This window comes from Mytilus californianus, unplaced genomic scaffold (genome assembly GCF_021869535.1).
Source record: "Mytilus californianus isolate M0D057914Y unplaced genomic scaffold, xbMytCali1.0.p SCAF_3, whole genome shotgun sequence".
Taxonomy (NCBI): domain Eukaryota; kingdom Metazoa; phylum Mollusca; class Bivalvia; order Mytilida; family Mytilidae; genus Mytilus; species Mytilus californianus.
In genome coordinates this window covers 124431879-124453302 of record NW_026262679.1, presented here as the reverse complement: position 1 = coordinate 124453302, position 21424 = coordinate 124431879, and the positions used below count along the sequence as shown (strand labels likewise).

At 30.9% G+C, this 21424-nt stretch overlaps 1 protein-coding gene across 2 annotated transcripts in view; it reads left to right on the top strand.

The window, feature by feature from the left end:
* LOC127736085 (STE20-like serine/threonine-protein kinase) overlaps nucleotides 1-19249 on the top strand; it is a 64733-nt gene extending 45484 nt beyond the window's left edge. For both annotated transcript variants that reach the window (XM_052246591.1, XM_052246592.1), the window contains 7 exons: nucleotides 1003-1146; nucleotides 2735-2864; nucleotides 3421-3545; nucleotides 4275-4463; nucleotides 10275-10400; nucleotides 10985-11098; nucleotides 13308-19249. In XM_052246591.1, the coding sequence (XP_052102551.1) occupies nucleotides 1003-1146; nucleotides 2735-2864; nucleotides 3421-3545; nucleotides 4275-4463; nucleotides 10275-10400; nucleotides 10985-11098; nucleotides 13308-13475 (996 nt within the window). In that variant the 3' untranslated portion in view covers nucleotides 13476-19249. The remainder of the gene's footprint in view (nucleotides 1-1002; nucleotides 1147-2734; nucleotides 2865-3420; nucleotides 3546-4274; nucleotides 4464-10274; nucleotides 10401-10984; nucleotides 11099-13307) is intronic.
* The last annotated feature ends 2175 nt before the right edge of the window (nucleotides 19250-21424 follow it).

Sequence of the window (21424 nt, the reverse complement as noted above, 5' to 3'; positions counted from 1 at the left end):
AAAGTAGGAAATATTTTTTTACAGAAACTCAAAATTACTTTTAGTTCATAAATTTTCATCTCAAATCCCAAAAAATGTGACAGTAATTTTCTTTATCATTAATAAATATTGATATTACATGTAGATTTTTGTATAGTGTAAATGTATTACTACAATTCCAAGAGGTAATGTCTTCTCAATTCTAAAGGACCAGTACAAATCTGGAAGTTTCTTATCTTATTTTCACAGAGGAACTAATGCATTATAATAGTGCAACTAGATATGATACACTTAAACCAGAGACATATATACACATGTATATACGTCTCTGCTTAAACAGCTTTGAATTTGAACTGTGTTTTATAAAATGGTATAAGTAGTAATAAATTACCAATAGTTGAGACAACACACCCACCCATGGTGACACCCTCCTCAATAACAAAAAAAAAGATTATCTGAATTATAATATACAAGACAATTACAATTGTTATTAAATATTTTATACAACAGTGACTTTGACAATGAAACAAGTTGACCTAACACCAACAGCACATTAATTTTGTTACTTGTATCTTACTATGTTAGGAAATATTTCAAGTAAAAGTAGGACCTGGAATTTAGGTTGTGGACCTTTCAGTTTGGAGTGTCAAAGGTCCTGGACCTTCCAGTACCAAATGTTAATTTGAACCCCTGCAATTGATTAAAAACTCTTTATTAATCTATCTTGTATTCCTGAACTGACATGTCAATACAATTTTCCAGCAATCAAAAATAGATTGATTGTTGGTGTTTAACACCACTTTCAGCTCTCTCGGACAAGAGACAACTGTAGGTGAACTTCTTACACCACTCTACCACCAAGGCCCCGAACAAAAATAGAAATATATTTATAAAAAGAAAAAAATCCTCTTAGGAAAACACAGATTTTGTATCTAAATTTTTTAATTCGTTTGTTATTGTGTACCCTAGATACGAGTACAATGTACCCTAGATATGAGTACATTATTGAAATACATGTTATAGGAAAAGGAACTTAAAATGTTTAAAGAACAACAGAAACAAGAGATGAAGTTACTGAAGCAAGAGTTAGATTTCATGTCTAAAGATAACAAGAAAGAAGCCATGAGGAAACGTAAAGATGAGAAGGAGATAGAACTGGCAGATAAGGTAATATATCTTGTGATAAGGCAACTAGAAATCTATTATAGTTTTTTTGACTTGTGAATTTCTCACTTATTGTGTTATAGGATAACTGTATATGGTATATGGCTTCCTTGCAATGTCTACATGTCCTTCAGACAGAGTTCACCTGATCTCCACCTCATTTCATGGACCATTGATCAAGGTTTAAGTTACATGATAAGGTCTGTTTCTCAGATACTATAAGCAGTAGGTCATCTACATGTATATGTGGTATATGGAATGATAGTAAGGGGTACATGTCAGTCTGGCCGGTTTCATCTGACAATGACCTCATTATCATGGTTCATTGATCAATGTTAAGATTTTGTGTTTTTGTCTGCTTTTCAAATACTAAAAGCAATAGGTCAGCTAAAGTTGGTGTATGGAATTATTGTAAGGTGTACTTGTCTGTCTGGCAGGTATCATCTGACCTTGACCTTATTTTCATGGTTCATTGGTCAATGTAAGTTTTTGTGTTTTGGTCTGTTTTTCAATTACTATAAGCAATAGGTCAACTACATTCAGTGTACAAAATAATTGTGAGGTGTACATGTCCATCTGACAGGTTTTATCTGACCTTGATCTCATTTGTCATGGATCTTTAAAAATGTTATGGTTATGTGATACATTTAGTAAAACCTTCATCTTTAAGACTTTTAACATAAAATCAATGGTCAGTAAAGCAGGCTAGACATTTCAGCATGTGCACTAGTGTTTTCTGTATATTTCATATAAAATTACGTTTTTTTTAAATTTTATTGTGGGTCATTTCTTGGTGGAATATGATAAACTTAGTGCCAATAGAAGCAGAATTGCACAGGTTTATTTAATTTATTTGTATATATGTTTGTTGTGAAGCGTTCTCATTTTCTGACGCCATAACACAAGTTTCATATTTTGTCTGGAAATTTGCTATATAATCAACCAAATTAAATTATAAAAAGTTACTATACATGTTCAAATCAGGAGAAAAAAAACAATCAAAGAAAAAATTATGAATAGATAAACAAATATTCTTCAGACAATTCTGTGTCCTTCAACACATGGTTTGTTAAAATCCCACCATAAATGCCTTCAAAATATTATTTCGGAAAAATGAAGTTTTATATAAAACATGTAGCAAAAAATTGTAAGTGAAAAATACTTATGGCCATGTACTGTTCCTCATACATCATTAGGAATAAAAAAATATGATGTATTAATTAATGACACAAAATTCCTATCACCCTTGACAAAACCCAAAGCAAAGGAAAAAGCTTTAATTGTTGTGCTTTGCCTCAAAGTCACAATGAGGACTTCAACTTGGATCAAAAGCTCACACCTGACTGCAGTTCTTTTCTAGCTGTAGTTAATGTTACACCAGTATAGTGTAGACTGACACAGATGCTGGTGTTACTTTTGTCTCTGTACAGATACATCATGCATTGTGTTAAAGGTTTATATGTAAAAAAAGTTTCCTTCGAGTTTGAGGGAGCAGTACACTTTATGACATTGGTAACTGCAGTATGAATAATTTGAATGATAAAAACATGAATCTTTTATTAAAATTGGTGACTGGACATTCTATTTTTAGGAGAGACAGTTCATGGAAAACCAGCAAGAGAGAATGGAGAAACACATGAAACAAATAGCAGATACACACAGACAGAAAGTAGCCTTGTTAGAAAGTCAGTTCTTACAACAAAAACAACAGTTACTGAGAGGTAAACAATCGTTAATTCAACATTGTTCTAAATTATTCATGAAAATAAATAAATTTTGTGACTTCAGAAAACAATCTGTACGGTTGCCTATGACTGCTTACATCCACTTTATTTGAACTTTGGTGGATAGTTATCCCATTGGCAATCATACCTCATCTCCTTATATTTATATTAGTACTGGTTAAACATTTCAGATTATATAATGAAATAGTACAGAAATGATTTTAGATAAATTTGTATCAAGAAACAATGTATAGTTATGTCCATTACACAGCAGTGCTTTTACACTTTTCAGGAGAAAGAAAAACTTTGATGACATTCGTGCAGTTTGGAAATAAAGTTTATAAAGCTTAGAATGCTAAAATTCTGTGAACCTGACTTCAAACTGTGTTACTTCAAAATATATAATTCATATTACAAATAAGATTTTATATGTAGTTTTAAATAAGACCATTAATACATGCTAAAAGTACAATGATTGTTAGGTAACAGCAAACTCTACAACTATTTTAGGATTAAAGTATTATTTGTATTAAAATTGAGTATTTCTTTTCAGCTCGTGAGGCAGCAATTTGGGAGTTAGAAAAACAGCAGTTACATGAAAAACACCAACTGGCAAAGAGTCAGCTGAAAGATATGTTTTTCTTAAAACGTCACCAGATGTTAACTCGTCACCAAAAGGTTTATATCATTATGTAATACAGTAGTACCCGGTATATTTTATATACTGAAAGTAAAGGGCTTTCCTCAATATGCATTGCAAATTTGTGGTTGAATGTTCAGCAACCAAAACAAAATACACAATAATAATTGGATTGAAATGGTTAGAAAAATCACTGATAAGATAGGATCAGGTCAGATTTAATAGTTTGTTTTTTTATGAAATTTGGATTTTGAATTTGTGACTACAATCTTTGCATAAAACACATGAATATAAATAGTATCTTTCCTCTCGAAAGTCCATGAATATTACAGATACTTGATTGTTAGTGTTTCTCTCCAGCAACATGACCAATTGTGGTTCTGACATTCAAAGTTCTGACCAAAGTGCAATTGGTTGAGAGAAACACTTCCAATCCAGTCACAGTAAGACCACATTAATAGTAGATCTAACATTGTACATACTTCAACTTCTATATCATTGAAAAATTAACAGATACAGTTATCAATTTTATCAGTATGCTTTTCTGATATTTCTGTTATTAAAAACTTTTTTGTGGAGAAAAGACATAAAAATTGATTCTACTCATCTCTCATTAACACATAGAAAGAGTAAACCTATGGAAAAAATACTTGCTACATGGTCTATTATCACAACAATAAATTAAAAAAAACAAAAGAAACAAATATGTCAAAGAATAGTTAAATTTTGCCATGACAAACAAACATAGAATTATATTTCACTAACAGGAAGTAGACCAGATGAAGAGAAGTAATTTAGGGAAGGAAGAAGAAATGCAAAGAAGACATGTGCTTGAGAAAAGAAGGCTTCCTAAAATACTTAAAAATGAGGCCAAAACCAGAGCTCAGATGTTCAAACAGAGTCTACGACTTAGTGTTGTAGGATCGCCAGAGGACGATAGAGCTAAAATGAAACAGGTATCTTATATTGTTCAATTATATTTTACAACCGTGGCCATTCCAGAGTTGTATTATTTTAGATTTGCATATTTATAACCTTTGATGGGATTGGTTCAGTCAGATAGTAACTTTTTAGTTCTGAGTTGATAATTAATCATGTTAAAAATATATTTTAAGTGAAAACTTTGATAAGGTTCTTGACTAAAATTTCCTATTTAAAGTAGAATTTCATGATTTTCAGGGAAGTTTTCATCCCACAATTTGAAAATGTTGTTTTGGTAGTAGTATACAAATATTAATTGTGTGTATTGATCAATATTTACTGGTCAGATTATTGACGTATATACTTGTTATTCAGATGATGAGGGAGGTAGGTACAATGCACATTTATATCTAATGCAGGGGGAGTGTAGTATGCTGTGTTTTTTATTGCAATTCTGTACAAAAAAGCGTCAGAAGAATGTAAGTCTGCCCCATATATTAGTATACCTGATTTCAGTGTTCAAAATCTGGTTATGAAACTTAAATAGGTTTGGACTAAAATGCAGTGTGTACTATTTTTTTAGAATTTGAAATTTCTAGAAATTAAAGAATTGAGAGTGTAAAAAATTGATTCAGGTTTATTTGTTTGGAAGTTGGAATTGGGGTGTACATTGGTATGCTGTTTTATTTTTTTAAATTGAGAAGATCTTTAAGACATTTAAAAAATTTCAAATTCAGAATGGAAGAACCTTGATAATCCATAAGTTTTTAAATTTAAGAGGCACAAAACAATAGCTTGTATTTGATCTGATTATGAATTGTTAAAGATAGCATGAATAAATATATCCCCATCAAAGATTTGAACGCTGACATCTTTATACCCAGACATAGTGAATACAGTACTTAAATAATTGATTGGTTGAATATAATAAAACTCCTTGTATAAGTCTGATGAATTCGATGGGGAACTCTATACTTTATCTATAAATGTAATCTTATCTTATTTATCAAAATGCATGAAATCACAAGACAATTTTTGCTGAAATTGTTCTCTGCAAATATAAATTTTTGCAGTTTGAAAATTTAGTTTTGTAATGTCTTATTCCTACAGTTTAGGCCATTTGTATCATCAATGAATTGAAAGATAGAATATTGCCTTCAGTTGTAAGATAGAATATTGCCTTCAATTGTAAGATAGAATATTGCCTTCAGCTGTAAGATAGAATATTGCCTTCAGTTGTAAGATAGAAGATTGCCTTCAGTTGTAAGATAGAATATTGCCTTCAGTTGTTAGATTGAATATTGCCTTCAGTTGTAAGATAGAATATTGCCTTCAGTTGTAAGATAGAATATTGCCTTCAATTGTAAGATTGAATATTGCCTTTTATTATACTTCACGTTAAAATGCCAGATTTTGATTGGTTATTACGAGGGAGATAATTTACTCTATCCCTTGGCTCAGCGGTAGAAAATGTTTTGAATGTCACCCTCTCGTGCAGACCTATCAAAAATCGATAATTTATAGGATAATGAATTAAATTTGCATAAATAATTTTAAAGACAATGCTCAAGTTCTCCGTTGCGGCCTCAGACATTTTTAATAGACCGACAACATAAAAAATACATCTTTCTTCACTTGTTTTTTCTAATGACTGTAACGTTGTTATGTACATGACGTCATAGTTTATAACCTTCAATTTACGATTTAAAAGACAATAATGACAGAGCATTCAGTATAATAAATTAAATAACACATAGCCTTAATGATGATGGAGCAGATTGTTACCCCTCGAAAAACATTGTCAACCTTGCCTCAGTTAGCTATATGTTATTAATATACAGTTGTAAGATGGAGTATTGCCTTCAATTGTAAGATAGAATATTACCATCAATTTTAAGATAGATTGCCTTCAGTTGTAAGATAGAATATTGCCTTCAATTGTAAGATAGAATATTGCCATCAATTTTAAGATAGATTGCCTTCAGCTGTAAGATAGAATATTGCCTTCAATTGTAAGATAGAATATTGCCTTGAATTGTAAGATAGAATATTGCCTTCAGTTGTAAGATAGAATATTGCCTTCAGTTGTAAGATAGAATATTGCCTTCAGTTGTAAGATAGAAGATAAAATGTTGCCTTCAATTGTAAGATAAAAAATTGCCTTCAACTGTAAGATGAAATATCTATTGTAATTTGACTTCTTTTATATCAGTTTTGATATCATTTTGAGACAAATATTGTGAAATGAAGGTTCCTGGTCACAGAATGTTTCCAGAATTAATATTGAAAATGACGTGAAGATTAATAACGTGGTCCAATAAAGGATTGCGTGTCGGATTGTGAGGATAGTCTTAATTTAGTCCATAATATGTAAGCAAAACATATAAATCACAAGTTTATTCATTTTGATGACATGAGCCATTGGACATAATGAAAAGCAGAAAAAGTTACTTTTGAAAAGAGAATAAAAACATAGTACTATTACTGCCCTAAATTCATTTTTTTTCAGATATTTATTACACACGTTAATTTACATGATTTATCCATAGATACTAACTTACTTTTATAAGATAGCTAATAAATTCTCACAAAGGTCCATCTACCTGGTAAATAATATTTTGCCTATTTAAGTTAAATTGTAAAAACTTGCACTAATTTGCATAATACTGCTGACAGTATTATAATATTTTTGCCTTCTTCATTCACAAGAACTTCTGGGTTTTTCACTTTGAAGTTTCTAAGTTTAAGAACACTCACTGTTTTAAGTGAATTTGAACACTAACTAACCCTAAAATAATTAGTGAAATCAGACCTTGAAAAGTTTTTTTTTTTGTATTAACTATAGTTTTCAAATAATCATAGGCACATCATATACAAGAAATTACTATGATAATTTTATAGTTATATTGTGCATGTACCAAAGGTCATATAGAGCTGTAAACTTCTCAACTTCAGGTGATTTAAAAGGGGGGAAAAATGGGAACAAAGATTTCTTGTGATGTCATATTTATTAATACCAATACACATTACCTTTATATTTTTACATGACTGTTCTCCATTGTGTCTATGCAAATGTTGGTCTTGATTTCTTCCAGTGTGAATATTAATGAAAAAATATTTCCTTCCAAAAAAACCTTTATGTAAATTATCTTAATTAAAAGATGTTGATGTTTTAACAACAGGGAAAGGAATAGACATGTAGAATGATAAAATGTTGTAATGAAGAAAATATAACGAAGTTGATTAGTTTACAATATAAGATAATTATATTGATTGTAGGTATACATATATATGATATAACTCTGTATAGTAATGATAAAAGATCTATCGTTATAGTACCCTCAAATTTTGTTACAGGTAATAGAAATCACAAACAAATTATTTAATACATCTATTTATTTTGGTTATTTAATAAAGTCTCTAGTTTTTATACCCCCACTCGACTGACAAGGGTATATAGGAAGCTTTATGTTCATCCTTCTGTATGTCACACTTTTGGTTTCTAGATAATCAATAGAGAAATATTTTTTTTTGATTAATTGAAATGATCATGATTTTGTTTAGTGGTTCAAATCATTTCTTTAAAATTTCAAAAAGGGGATCTCCATTTTTTATCAGGAAAACAAAACATTCAATGATGACTAAGGTGTTATATGACAGATTGAATTAATTATAACTTGATACTGTAGATGAAAGTAGACATGTATTAATTTATTGAAGTTACATTAAAGTTTAATGGTTCAGAAAACAGAAGAGCTTGGCATTTTATATTTTAATTGAAGATTTCTTATGAACTTAGTATTTTGTTGCACTCAACACCCTCTTTCTGTTTCAATAGTTTATTGGTTATGATGAGCTAGTTTTATAAGAAATATGATTTGGACTTACCTCAATGACTGAGATAATCATGTTGTCTTATTCTTGTATTGAATGTAAAAATTATAGGTCTTGTTTGGGGGTCAGTTTACTGATTGTTAAGGTTTTCATGTATATCTAACAAATATCACCTGACCTTAAACTCTCAGTTCAGTATAGTATGCTAGATTCAGTATCTGTTATCTATGTGTTAATTGTAAGGTCCTGTTGTCAGCAAGGCTTCCAAAACGGTCATATATTCCGGACAATTGTATAATGTCCGGTAAAAGTCCGGCTGGGCAAAGCATGAAACGGTCATCTACTTTTTAGTTGTCAAGGCTTTCTTAAGAGACGGTCATTTTAGCATAATTCACGATCTTTTTGACCCAACCTTTTGCCTTTAACAGCCACACATTTCCGGTCATAAAAGTGACATGATGATTAATTACTATCAAAACAACCCCTACTTCAATACTTTCTATTTTTAATCAAGGCTAATTAGTTGTTGGACAGCTGAAATCTACCTGTTCAGGTGACAGGTAAACTATTTCCAGTACCGGACATCGTATAAATTGATCGGTCTATTCAAAGTTAATTTCTTACATTTCAGCGGTTTCTATCTAATTGATTTAGTCCAAAAGATTGAAATTATAAGAAATACGTTTATAAACATGATTTGATGAAAAATTTAAAAAGGTTTTAAATGAAAAATCGTAAGAACTACGTTGTATGAACTAGAACACGTGTGCGCATGTGCACAGTAGGGAAATTTAATTATGCATCCTACATTTCTTAAAAAATGATAAAAATTATCATTGATACCTGTATGTAACGTTCATTTCAAGTATTTTGTTGAAGAAATAACGTGGAAAGAGCTTCTTCACTCAGTCGTGCTTTGTAAACGTACACGGATTTTACGTATCCGTTTCTGGTCCATGTTTTACCATTGTCAGGTCAACATCCGGTATTAGGAAAATGTGAATTTAAAAACGAAAGTAAAGTTTTTGACAACATAATTTTGCACAAATAAAGAGTCTAAGGCAGTTATGAGCACGCTGATGTGCACACTTCGAATTCTGCACTGCCAATTTAACAGTTTACGTCCGAACATCAAATTCACATCAAAGTAAAGTTTAATATCGTTTTTTTTTTTAATCTAATGTCAATCATTGGGATGGCCATCTGATTACCATAATTGCCTTTTGTGACTTAGTCTTAAGGGATTAAAATCGGGATAAGATATAAAATGTCCGGCTGGCTCAAATATTTTTTGGAAGCCCTGGTTGTCAGTGTGATATGTGACCTTGACCTTTCAAACTTTCCACAAACTTTATAGCCCTGCTCACTCAGAAAGAGGGGGTATACAGGTTTACCTCTGTTAGTCACATGAAATTGTCATCACAATTTTCTCAGGAACTACAAGTTTGAGCTTAATGAAATTTTGTAGATAACTTCATGTGAGCATGCTATTCCATTTGATGTGTTTTCATAGCTATTATAAGAATAAGGAGATGTGGTATGATTGCCAATGAGACAACAATCCACCAGAGACCAACTGAAGTGGATGTTAGCAAATATAGGTCACTGTATGGCCTTCAACAATGAGCAAGACCCATATCATAAATTCAATGACAAAAAGCTCATGCATGACACAAGTTAAACGAGAAAACTAAGGCCCTGATATATGCTTCAATAATAAACAAATAAGGCAGACAACAACCAACATCAACAACAAAAAATCTCCTGACTTGCCCATCAACTTCCTGTTTAACAATCACTTATAGCAGTGGCCTACACAGGTTAGACATTTCTGCATAACCTAATTTCTAAAAGAAGATTTTTTCATGAATATGTTTTGGTTGTTCAGAATTGGGTGTGTTAATTTGATTTATTCTAAGTACTATTGTGTCTAAATAACAAAGGATTTGGAAGTTGACAAAGTGATAATGTAAAACCTAATATAATTAGTGAGTCTTTTTTGTTTTTTTCAGTTTGAAGAAAATGAGAAAAAGAGAATAAAATCAGAACAACAGAGACAAGAAAATAAACACAAGAAACAGTGGGAAGATTTGGTGTTCAGAAATGAGACAAGTCTCAGAGAACTTGAACAATTACAGGTAAATTATATCAAGTTTGCAGATGTTTGAGTTGGGTGTTTTTATGGCAATGAAATTCAGAAAAAGTATTGTTTTCATCAGACAGATGGTTTCCCCAAAGATTTTCCCCTGAAAAGTATAGGGTCAGATATTGCAAGAACTTTTATAATAAATTATCATTATGCTTATGCTACTGGACATTAAGCAACCAACAATCAATCAATCAATCAATAATAATGCTTAAAATAACTACCTCTAAAGTATCCTAATTTATATCCGAATAAAAAACATCCACCTCATCCATTTTTTTGGTGAATATCAGAATTAATATTTAATTTAAAATCATTTTTGTGTTGTTTGTTTTTCTTATTGTTGACTGTTCTTTTCTTTATAGATAATGTATTGACAACACAATCACTTAAATTCTAAAGGTGGTGAAACATGATGAAAAAAGTGACTTTATGTAAGAAAACAGGAAACATGAATTCATTGTATCATGTATACCATTGTGATAATAAACATTATGATTTGCTGAAAATGAAGTACAATGTCCAAAACTTGAACTTCAACCACTATTGTTATATGTCTTCTTTATTTTATATTAGGGTGAAAAGAGGAAAATGTTAATGGAACAAGAGACCCAAAAGATTAAAGAATTAGATGAACAATATTCTAATGAGTTACGAGAATGGAAGAACCAACTTGTTCCTAGGAAACAGGTGAGTTATAATACTGTCAAGGCTGAACATTTACATTGAAGAGTCGCTTTATTTTTGTCTGTGGTTAATTGTCTCAATATTCAACACAGAATGGTAAAAACCAGCAAAATTTCTTCCCTTAATCTCTGTCTTATTTTCAACATCTTCCATAGGTATTTCTTTGTTGAAATATACCAGCTATAATAACATTATCAGTACCAATTTTTAGTATTTTCCTCCTAGTACCAAAGTATAACTTAGAAAATGACATATGTTTTTAAGGTATCATGTATGTTATGATTTAACAGTGATAACTTGGTTAATAACTAAACATTCAACAATGCAAATCTTTGATTATTGACAATAGAACATAACTAAATATCATTCCTCTATAATCAGATTGTCTACACATTCACTTTTGATAATTCAAGCTTGTTTTGACCAAATCTTATACAATACAATACTACATAATTGTTTGATTGATTACTGTAATCCCTCTTTTCTGTTTTGGTAATTATTACTTTAGTCATTCTAGAATGACAAAACTTTTTGAATTTATTTGCCTTTTCAACTAAATTTGCGATATTGAATTTTTTACATGATTTATTGTCAGATTTATGAAACAACCCCTATCAAATTGGATAGTTCATACTTTTTATGCCCCCGCAATCACGGAAGGGGCATTAAATGTTACCCTTGTCCATTTGTACATACGTCCCGAAATTGGTTTCTGTTCTCTGATAACTCTGGAGTTATGGAATGTTTGTGAAAAAATGGTATTGGTGGTGCAATTGTTTTTTTCAGATTACAAGAACCCAAAAAAGCTGTGAAATATTTAAAGGATGTTAAGATTGATCATGTGGGGTCTCATAATACAAATTTGGGTTCAGACGTCCCACTGGGGTTTGAAAACCACTCCCATTCATACATTGATTTATGTGAAAATCCCTACCCATTCATATATTTCATAGGAAAATCACAACCCAATTATATATATTTCCCATCTATCATCTTATTTAGAGGTTAACCACATGAGATCATTCATATTATTAGATTAATTACACCTTATATAAGAATGCCGGATTTTGATTGGTTGTTAGCCAGTGTATTTTTCGTATATTCTAACTTTTTTTCCTCATTTCAAAAGAATTTGACTGTTTTTCAGCACTGCATGCTGGTGAATTTGCAACAAATTCCCCTCTCTGCCGTGGTATTTGCCATTTTGGATATTCCTTTTTTACCCTAGCGAGCCTTTTCCCGCTAAAATTATTCGAAACCTCTCTCACTTTATCCCGATTATTAAGACAACTATTGATTGAGTTAAACCTAAAACTGTAAACAAACTGAATGTCAGAGATATACATATAAAGTGGAAAAAGATGTCTGTACAAAAGTACGATTTAATGATGGAATAACAATGATGTTTACGCATAGATACCATTACGTTACAAAAAGACAGCACTTTCGCGTATTTAAGTACATGTATAATTCCCGCGGTATTACGATTTCCCTTCACCTGTACAGGCAGTTTCAATCAAAATCTATTCGGTGTAATTAAACAGATATATCATGTAATGGAGGGGTATTTGCGAAAAATACCAGTCTTGAGACCAAATTTCCCTTGCCTAGTGGCTCGGGAAATTTAACAGTCCCTGGTCTGGTATTTTTCGCAAATATCCCTCCATAACGTGATATATCTGTTCAAAATAGATCAGAAGATTATGACCCGTTGACATATAAATGTCTACCCAATAGTATTCTTCATCTTTGAAATAGCACTTAATTGATATATTTTACATTCCAAAAAAGTTACCCATACTGGCGGTAGGTCTGTGTATACCTTTATATAGGAAGAGACACCCCCCCTTTTGAGATTGATATAACTTCTTGGTAAGACAAATGGTCATTAAACTATTTAAGGGGACAGCCATAATATGCACTCATGATGCAGTTGTTTATATTTTTGAAAACCCTGAAAAAACGTATAGTATGAAGAAGAATAAAATAGGGCACCTTAAATGTCTGCTAGTCTTGTATCGCATCTATTAATACCTAATAGTGTAGTTAAGTGATATATGAAAGGATATTTAAATAAAATTCAAGTAAAGGAAATATAATTGAAGAAACTATCAGAGATGTGATCTTAATCTTAGAACTTGTTAAGCAGCTATTCAGTATGTAAACTAACTTATCCTTTATTATGCATTCATGATAACAAATTATTTTTCAGAGATTAGAAGAAGAATTCCAAAAACAACGAGAGGAACAAGAAAAATTTTATGGGACAGTTGTAATAACAGGAAATGAAAATGCGTATTCAGGATCAAGGCCATCTCCGTCGGCATCATTACGGAGTAAAAAAGATTCTGTTACTTCACGACATTCAACAGTTATATAGATATACGCTTAGATATATTATACCATGTATATGTTGCCATAGAAACAATGCTACATTGTGATATGTTACCATAGTAGCAGTGCTATTTTTAACATATAATTTCTGTGGTGATGATTTTACAGACAATGTGTTCTTCACAATTAAAACTTCATTTTATACACATCAATGTTTTCAAAACAAGGTCTGTCAGTCTATGTATCTATGTATGTTCAGAAAGATTTTCTTTGAGCTTGCAGCTGTTCTTCAGTAAAAGAATTTCATTTGTGGCTAGCATGTACTCTATTACTTTAAAAAGGAATGGAAGTGAAATTCAAACTTTTCTCCTGGCATTTCAGTGGTCAGTTTAAAATAGTGAATGACAAAATGTCTTTGTATTATGGCTAATTTTGAAAAATCCATCTATGCCTCATGCTCTTGCTTTCAATTATTTAAATTGAAAAGTAGAAGATAATAGAATGACACGAGTGAAGATTATTATGTAGTTACAAGGAACTGCATGCACTGCAGGTCAGGCAAAGGCAGTAGGTAGTGGATAAGTTAAATGAACACAACATTTGGCAAAAGATTTACCCAAAGGACCTGGATTATTATTAGGATAATACAGAGATACCTTATCTTAAACAGATTTTCTTTCAATAATAGTATGGACTGAGAAAGGAGTCGACAAGGTTATATTTATGTTCTGAATTAATTAATTGTTATTTCCATAAAATGTGCTATTTTCTAAATTTAACATGGAATAACTGTTTTGTGTAAGTTTAGTCAATAAGAAGATTGGGTGCTGGACATGGTTATATAAAGATATATATTATATATGTATTAGATGTAAATATGGGGCACAAGATGATGGAACTGCCTATTTCTCATATATAATTCACTTGTTTTACACTTTGTTAATAAGTTTTGTTTTACCAATCTGTTTCCAAGGAAACTTTTAAATTTTAAAATCGTGTAATGGAATGTGAAATGAAGGTTTTTAAAATTTTGCTATACAGTAAATTAAACACACAGCATGATTCTGTTTAAGCTCAATTTATTAATAGTTCTGTTGTTCCCTGTATATAAAAAAGTTCCAAAAGGAAATAATTTGACTTACTGAAGCAAGAATTATTACTTGAAGCAGGATTGAAGATTGTGGCATGTAGATACAACATAACCATTGTCTCAAAAAAACAAATGTTATTTGTTCAAAGCTTAGAAACAGATAACAATGTCTTTTTCATAACAATGCTTTAAACTATTAAGATATATTGTATGGTGAAATTTGAGAATTTGGACATGGAATGGACAATTTCTGTGAACATTTATTCCTTAGTTATTTCATGCATTTAATTTTTCAATATCATAGTCAAGGCCCTATGCAGCTAATGACTGTGTGTCACAAATGTTTGTAATAATGTGTACAGTGTATACCATCTGTTTCCACATTATCACAGTTAGGTTATATCTACTGGTTAATGTTAAAATAATTAACTCTACAAAATCAAAGGTGAAGTGTTTTACAAAAAATATGTAAAGAAACTGTGTCCACCAATAAAATTCAAAAGCCTTCTATAGTAATGTCTAAATAAGGACAATAAAACATTGCACTATTTGGGATTCCTTTCCATATTTGACCATGAAATTGCTAAAAAATGACTATGTTGTAGTATTAATGTAACGACTTGAGTTCAGTAAACTTCAGATTTCCTCTGCAAACTTAAAAAACAGCATATATATATATATATATATATAGATTGGATTGCTGTCCAGAGGCGGATCCAACGGGGGGGTGGGTGGTTTGAACCCCGTTTTTTTTTTTTTTACGATCAATGCTTTTGAATGGGGACATATGGTTGAAACCCCCTTTATCCTGGGTTGGAAACCCCCCCCCCCCCCCCCCTTTTTTTTTTTGAAAATGGCTGGATCCGCATCTGCTGTTGATGTATAGTCCAGGGAAGTCATATTTTGTGATCTCTTAAAATTCATGATGTTAATTTCTGTTACCCTCATATTTAATGAGGTACAGATGCCTTACAAGGTTAAGACAATAATTAAGTTTTTTTATATCCAAAATATTTCCATGAATTTGTTTCTCTTTATTCAGGATTATTATTTATTTATATATTTATTGGTACCAATGTTATATGTTATGATGAAGCAGTTGAATGTGTGCATGTCTGTTGTTGGCTAAATATTTATTCAGAAGCAGTGTGTGAAGAAAATACATTATGATATCAGCCTTAAACATTTGTTAAAAATATTTTTCATGCTTGAGTTGAGAGATTGAAGATTTTTGTTAGAAAACTGCAGTGGTATATAATGAGAATTATATAAAGAAGTAATATTTAGGAAGATTCCTCGGTTTATGGGTTTTCATGCTATTAGAGAAGAAATGATAAAATACTTTATATTTCGTTATGGTTGAGGTTTTGATTTTAATAGGCAACCATAAAAGTTGGTAATCCCTATGAATACTACCATTTATTCATTTACATTTAGTACATACTTTTTATAACAGTTATATATTGTCAATATTGATTGATTTGATTTCTCATGAAATGAACCCAAATAAATGAAATATTTTCGCTATCAGTGCATGAAATTGTACAAATATATAACTGTTGTTGTTTCAGTTGATAAAGTTTGTTATATGTACTAAACATTTTAAGTACTACATAATAATAATAGTTAATTATTTCAGGTTTTTTTTTAATTAATATTTACAGTGTATTATGTTACTTATTTTCATGAGATTTTTTACTTGCCATTTTTTGTTTTTTATGATAATTATTAGATAGGTAAACATAATCAACACACAATGTTTTGTATATTTGCTTATGTGGCTTTCCATACATTCCTGTCGTCTGCTGAAAGTGCCATTAATTCTTTCCTGTATATTTGGCTTATTTACCTGTATATTTTGACCAATCATTGCAATATATTTGATATTTAGAAATCTGAGATTTATCAACCATGAAGAACTACTTTTCTCTCAGGTAATATACCAATTTAATTTAGAGAAAAAAAATAGCAATTGACAGTTTTCTGATTAAATTCAACCATAATTATCTTATAATACACATCATATTTTGACATGGATGAAAATTGTCCAGATTTTAAAAATTTCATTACTCTATAATATTTTACAAACGTGAAAGTTTTCGCTAATATCTGGATTTATACTACATATATTTTATCATCCATGAGTGTTCTCTTTACCATGAAATGTTTTATACCATACTTGAAAAAAAATATGGATAATAAAATTATTTTTTATTTGTATCCCCTTTACGGAGATCATGCTTAGTACCCACCTATTTGTCACCAAAGAACTTGTGCATTGGTCGATAGCTATAAACATTTTCACATGTGCAACATGAAAATCTCTAAATAACATAATAAATAATGTCATACCAAATCTTCACTGGTTGGTTTGAAACGTTTATAATCCAATTTATTTCCCGAATGTAGTTGTATAGATCAGACAGTTCTTTCCAATGTCAACAGCTTTTGATGCTTAGTTTGAAACTATTTGAGAAGAATGATGAATTTACTAAGACAGTCTTATACTTAATTTCATAGTCCATTGATGCACTGATAATTTGGATGTTGGCAGAAATAAATGGTCATAAAAAAGAGTTTACTATCTCCATGCAAATGATTTAGTAGTATATTATAACTAATTTCAAGTTTTTTGGAGTATATAAAAAATTCATAAGCAAATACCCTTTGCAGTTCCTTGTGTGATTACACATTTTTTTTTCATGATGCAATGAGTATTAGAATTTTGGGATATATAGGGTTTGATATGTCCGTCCTAATAGCTGTAGTCATCACTTGCTCTCTACTAAATGAATGTATAGCTTTGTTATAACTTGTATGTGCTATTCTGTGGTCTTTTCCAACTTGTACATGTCTACTCATATCACTCATATTGTTCAATTCATTTTCAAGTAGACCAGAAATTAGTTGATAAGACCAGTTGGTGTAAACATTGAATGAAATAGTTTATAACAACATAAAACAAGCATTTAAAAAGGAATATACAACAGTATTGCAAAGTCAAGCTTTTCAGTAGTTGTTTAAAATGTTTCACACTAAACCTATTCATAGCTGCACTGATTAATATCCTTGTCAAGGAAAACACCATATGTTTTTCACCTGAATTAGGATTTTCATTTAATTTTCAGCAATATTTGTACTTAAAAAAGTTAGCATTTATTGTTTATGGCAGATGAGTTGAAGTCTGTTTTGGTAAATTATTACTGGTTGTTGTTCTTTTTTGCTGTCACCCAATTGTGCCAGATAATGGGTAATATTAAGCAGTCACAAACATGTTTTAATAATTAATGATGCACACACTTACAATACTTAATGTGTCTGTCCTTATAAGCTATAAAAGTCATTATCTCCATGGTATATTTTTTTTATTTTGTGATCTTGATTAAAGTATGGATATTGGTTGGCTCTCTCTTATACACATCTATAGCTCTCTTTGTAGCAATCGTCTTTGCCCAATGTTAAAGGGGGGGGATATATGGTATGTGATGGATTATATCCCATCAGTTTTACCACAAATCATGCTGAACTTTATTTAAAAAGCTGAACTGTAGTTTGGTTATGTGTAATTAAATAATGAAGACTATTTTGTGTTTGAATTACATTATTTATGTGAATTAATTGATATTAGAATAATCTGCTATTTTCATTCAAACTTATAAACATTTCAATCTATGTATAAACCACATGATTGATTTAACCAATTTCTGCTCCACTTGTGAAGTTAGCTAAGATTTATAGATTATTGATGGTTTTTTTAAACAGGGAGGTTGTTTCTCGAGATGTGGCAGAGAAACGTCCCGAGTTTGAAAGACCATTGATAATCTGTTAGTTGCTATTTTGCCTTAGTATGTTTACATTTACAACGTCACATGCGCCCTTAGTTTCTGATGATAATTTTCTATTTCAAGAGAGTAGCGTGATATGAAAAATTATCACAAAAAAGATAAAAGAAAAAATACGCAAAATAGCAATGATATACAGTATACTTGTGCACCATGTATTTTTCTCAATTTTTAGGTAGAATAGACATTTTTTCGAAGGAATAATAGTATGGGCTGCATTCATTTTAAAGGTTACTTTCTAGAGCAGATTCGATAAATCCTGACCATATCAAACAAATTTAAATACATTTAATTAAATCCTGAAACTGAAGAAACAATTGGTTATGTATCTTCTAATCAAATACCTATGTGCTTATTACAAATAAGAAATTATAAGCAGCAGCTGAAATAGATAGGCAATAGTATATGGCTTTTTCAATATCACGTCTGTATAAATCATCAAAGACACCAATATCTGTTGGTTGATACAGTGTGTGATATAGAAAAAAGCAATATCATATACACTTTATTATATACATGAAACAGATGTTTTTCTGTTGGTGTTTGATAAAGCCTATGCAACCCCGACTGATATCTATATCATCAGAGATGGCTGATACAAAACAACGGCTATTGAATGTATTATACTTAAAATTTACTTTATTTGGTACTAAGTATATAATCAAATTTCAATATTATGCATCAGTTGCTGCACTTTATTCAAATATTGCAAAGAAATGTCTAAACAGAACGTTTTGTAAAGTCTTTATCATAATTTGTGTTATTTCAGAAATATATGTGCTATCAATATTATAATAGTTTGTATATAAGATGAGCTTATTATTTAAGTTCACTTAATCATTTAATATATAATTTTCCACAAAATATGAAAATAAACTTTTTAATTATCTTGAGTGTTTTATTAATGATTTACCCACACAGTTGAAGGTCAGTAGCTTTGGGGCTGACATGCTTCTAAAATCATATCGCCAAATACGGATGAAGTCGGACTAAACTTATAGTATGATGTATGGGTGTCAACATTTCAGGTTTTTAAGCTTTAATGAATATCTTAACCAGACTTGACTTGATAGAACTTCATTGGGTGAGGATCGATGTTGGGGTCAAAGGTTTTGTATCACAGCAGCTATTGGTAGACTGAAGTTTGGACAAAATTCTGGTTTTAGGATGTTATATTTTATGGGCCCCTCAAAGACTTGTTGCAAGGGTTTATTAACGTGCAAAGAGCAAGGCATTCTATTTATATGAGGCATCAAATTTAACGGCCCATTTCTGACTGGACATCATATCAAATGATATTAAATATTCATAAAATTTAACGATATCCTAGAATATTTTGTTTGAAATTTAGAAAAAAGCTCAAATTTTTATGTGTTATAGTAATCACAGAAAAAGATATGTGTACAGTAAAAAAAAAAAAGAAAGGCAGAAAATAGTAAATAAATAAAATACATAATAGAATATAAAAAAAAAATACATAAATAGATAAAGATGTCCAAAACTGTTAAGATCGCATTTGGGAAAGAACTGTCCAAAACTGTTAAGATTGCATCTAAGAAAGAACTGTCCAAACTGTTAAGATCGTATCTAGGATAGGACTGTCCAAATCTATTAAATCGCATCTAGGATAGAACTGTCTAAAACTTAAGATCACATCTAGGATAAAACTGTCCAAAACTGTTAAGATCACATCTAGGATAGAACTGTCCAAAACTGTTCAGATCAAATCTAGGATAGAACTGTCCAAAACTGTTAAAATCGCATCTAGGATAGAACTGTCCAAAACTTAAGATCGCATCTAGGATAGAACTGTCCAAAACTGTTAAGATCACATCTAGGATAGAACTGTCACGATCGCATTTAGGATAGAATTGTCCATAGCTTAAGATCGCATCTAGGAAAGAACTGTCAGAAACTGTTAAGATGGCATCTAGGATAGAATTACCAAAACTATTAAGATCGCATCTAGAATAGAAATGTCCAAACTGTTAAGATCGTATTTAGGATAGAACTGTCCAAAACTGTTAAGATTGCATCTAGGATAGAACTGTCAAAAACTGTCACGATCGTATCTAGGATAGAATTGTCCATAACTGTTAAGATCGCATCTAGGAAAGAAAAAAGTAAAATCACAAAAATACTGAACTCCGAGGATAATTCAACTAGAGGCTCTAAAGAGCCTGTGTCGCTCACCTTGGTCTATGTGCATATTAAACAAAGGACACAGATGGATTCATGACAAAATTGTGTTTTGGTGATGGTGATGTGTTTGTAGATCTTACTTTACTGAACGTTCTTGCTCCTTACTATTATCTCTATCTATAATGAACTTGACCCGGTAGTTACAGTGGAAAATATTTTATAAAAATTTACAAAAATTTACAAAATTTATGAAAATTGTAAAAAATTTACTATAAAGGGCAATAACTCCTTAAGGGGTCAATTGACAGTTTTGGTCATGTTGACTTATTTGTAGATCTAACTTTGCTGTACATTATTGCTGTTTACAGTTTATCGCTATCTATAATAATATTCAAGATAATAACCAAAAACGGCAAAATTTCCTTAAAATTACCAATTCAGGGGCAGCAACCCAACAACGGGTTGTCCGATTCATCTGAAAATTTCAGGGCAGATAGATCTTGACCTGATAAACAATTTTACCCCATGTCAGATTTGCTCTAAATGCTTTGGTTTCAGAGATATAAGCCAAAATCGACATTTTATCCCTATGTTCTATTTTTATACGACCGCAAAAAAAATTTTGTGGTCGTATATTGGTATGACATTGGCGTTGTCGTCGTCGTCGTCCGGCGTCGTCCGAAGACACATTAGTTTTCGCACTCGAACTTTAGTTTAAGTGAATGGATCTCTATGAAATTTTACCACAAGGTTCAATACCACAAAAGGAAGGTTGGGATTGATTTTGGGGGTTATGGTACCAACAGTAAAGGAATTAGGGGCCAAAAAGGGGCCAAAAATAAGCATTTTTGTAACTTCCAGACATAACTTGTGTGTTAGTGTATGGATCTCTCTGACATTGTACCACAAGGTTCCATATCA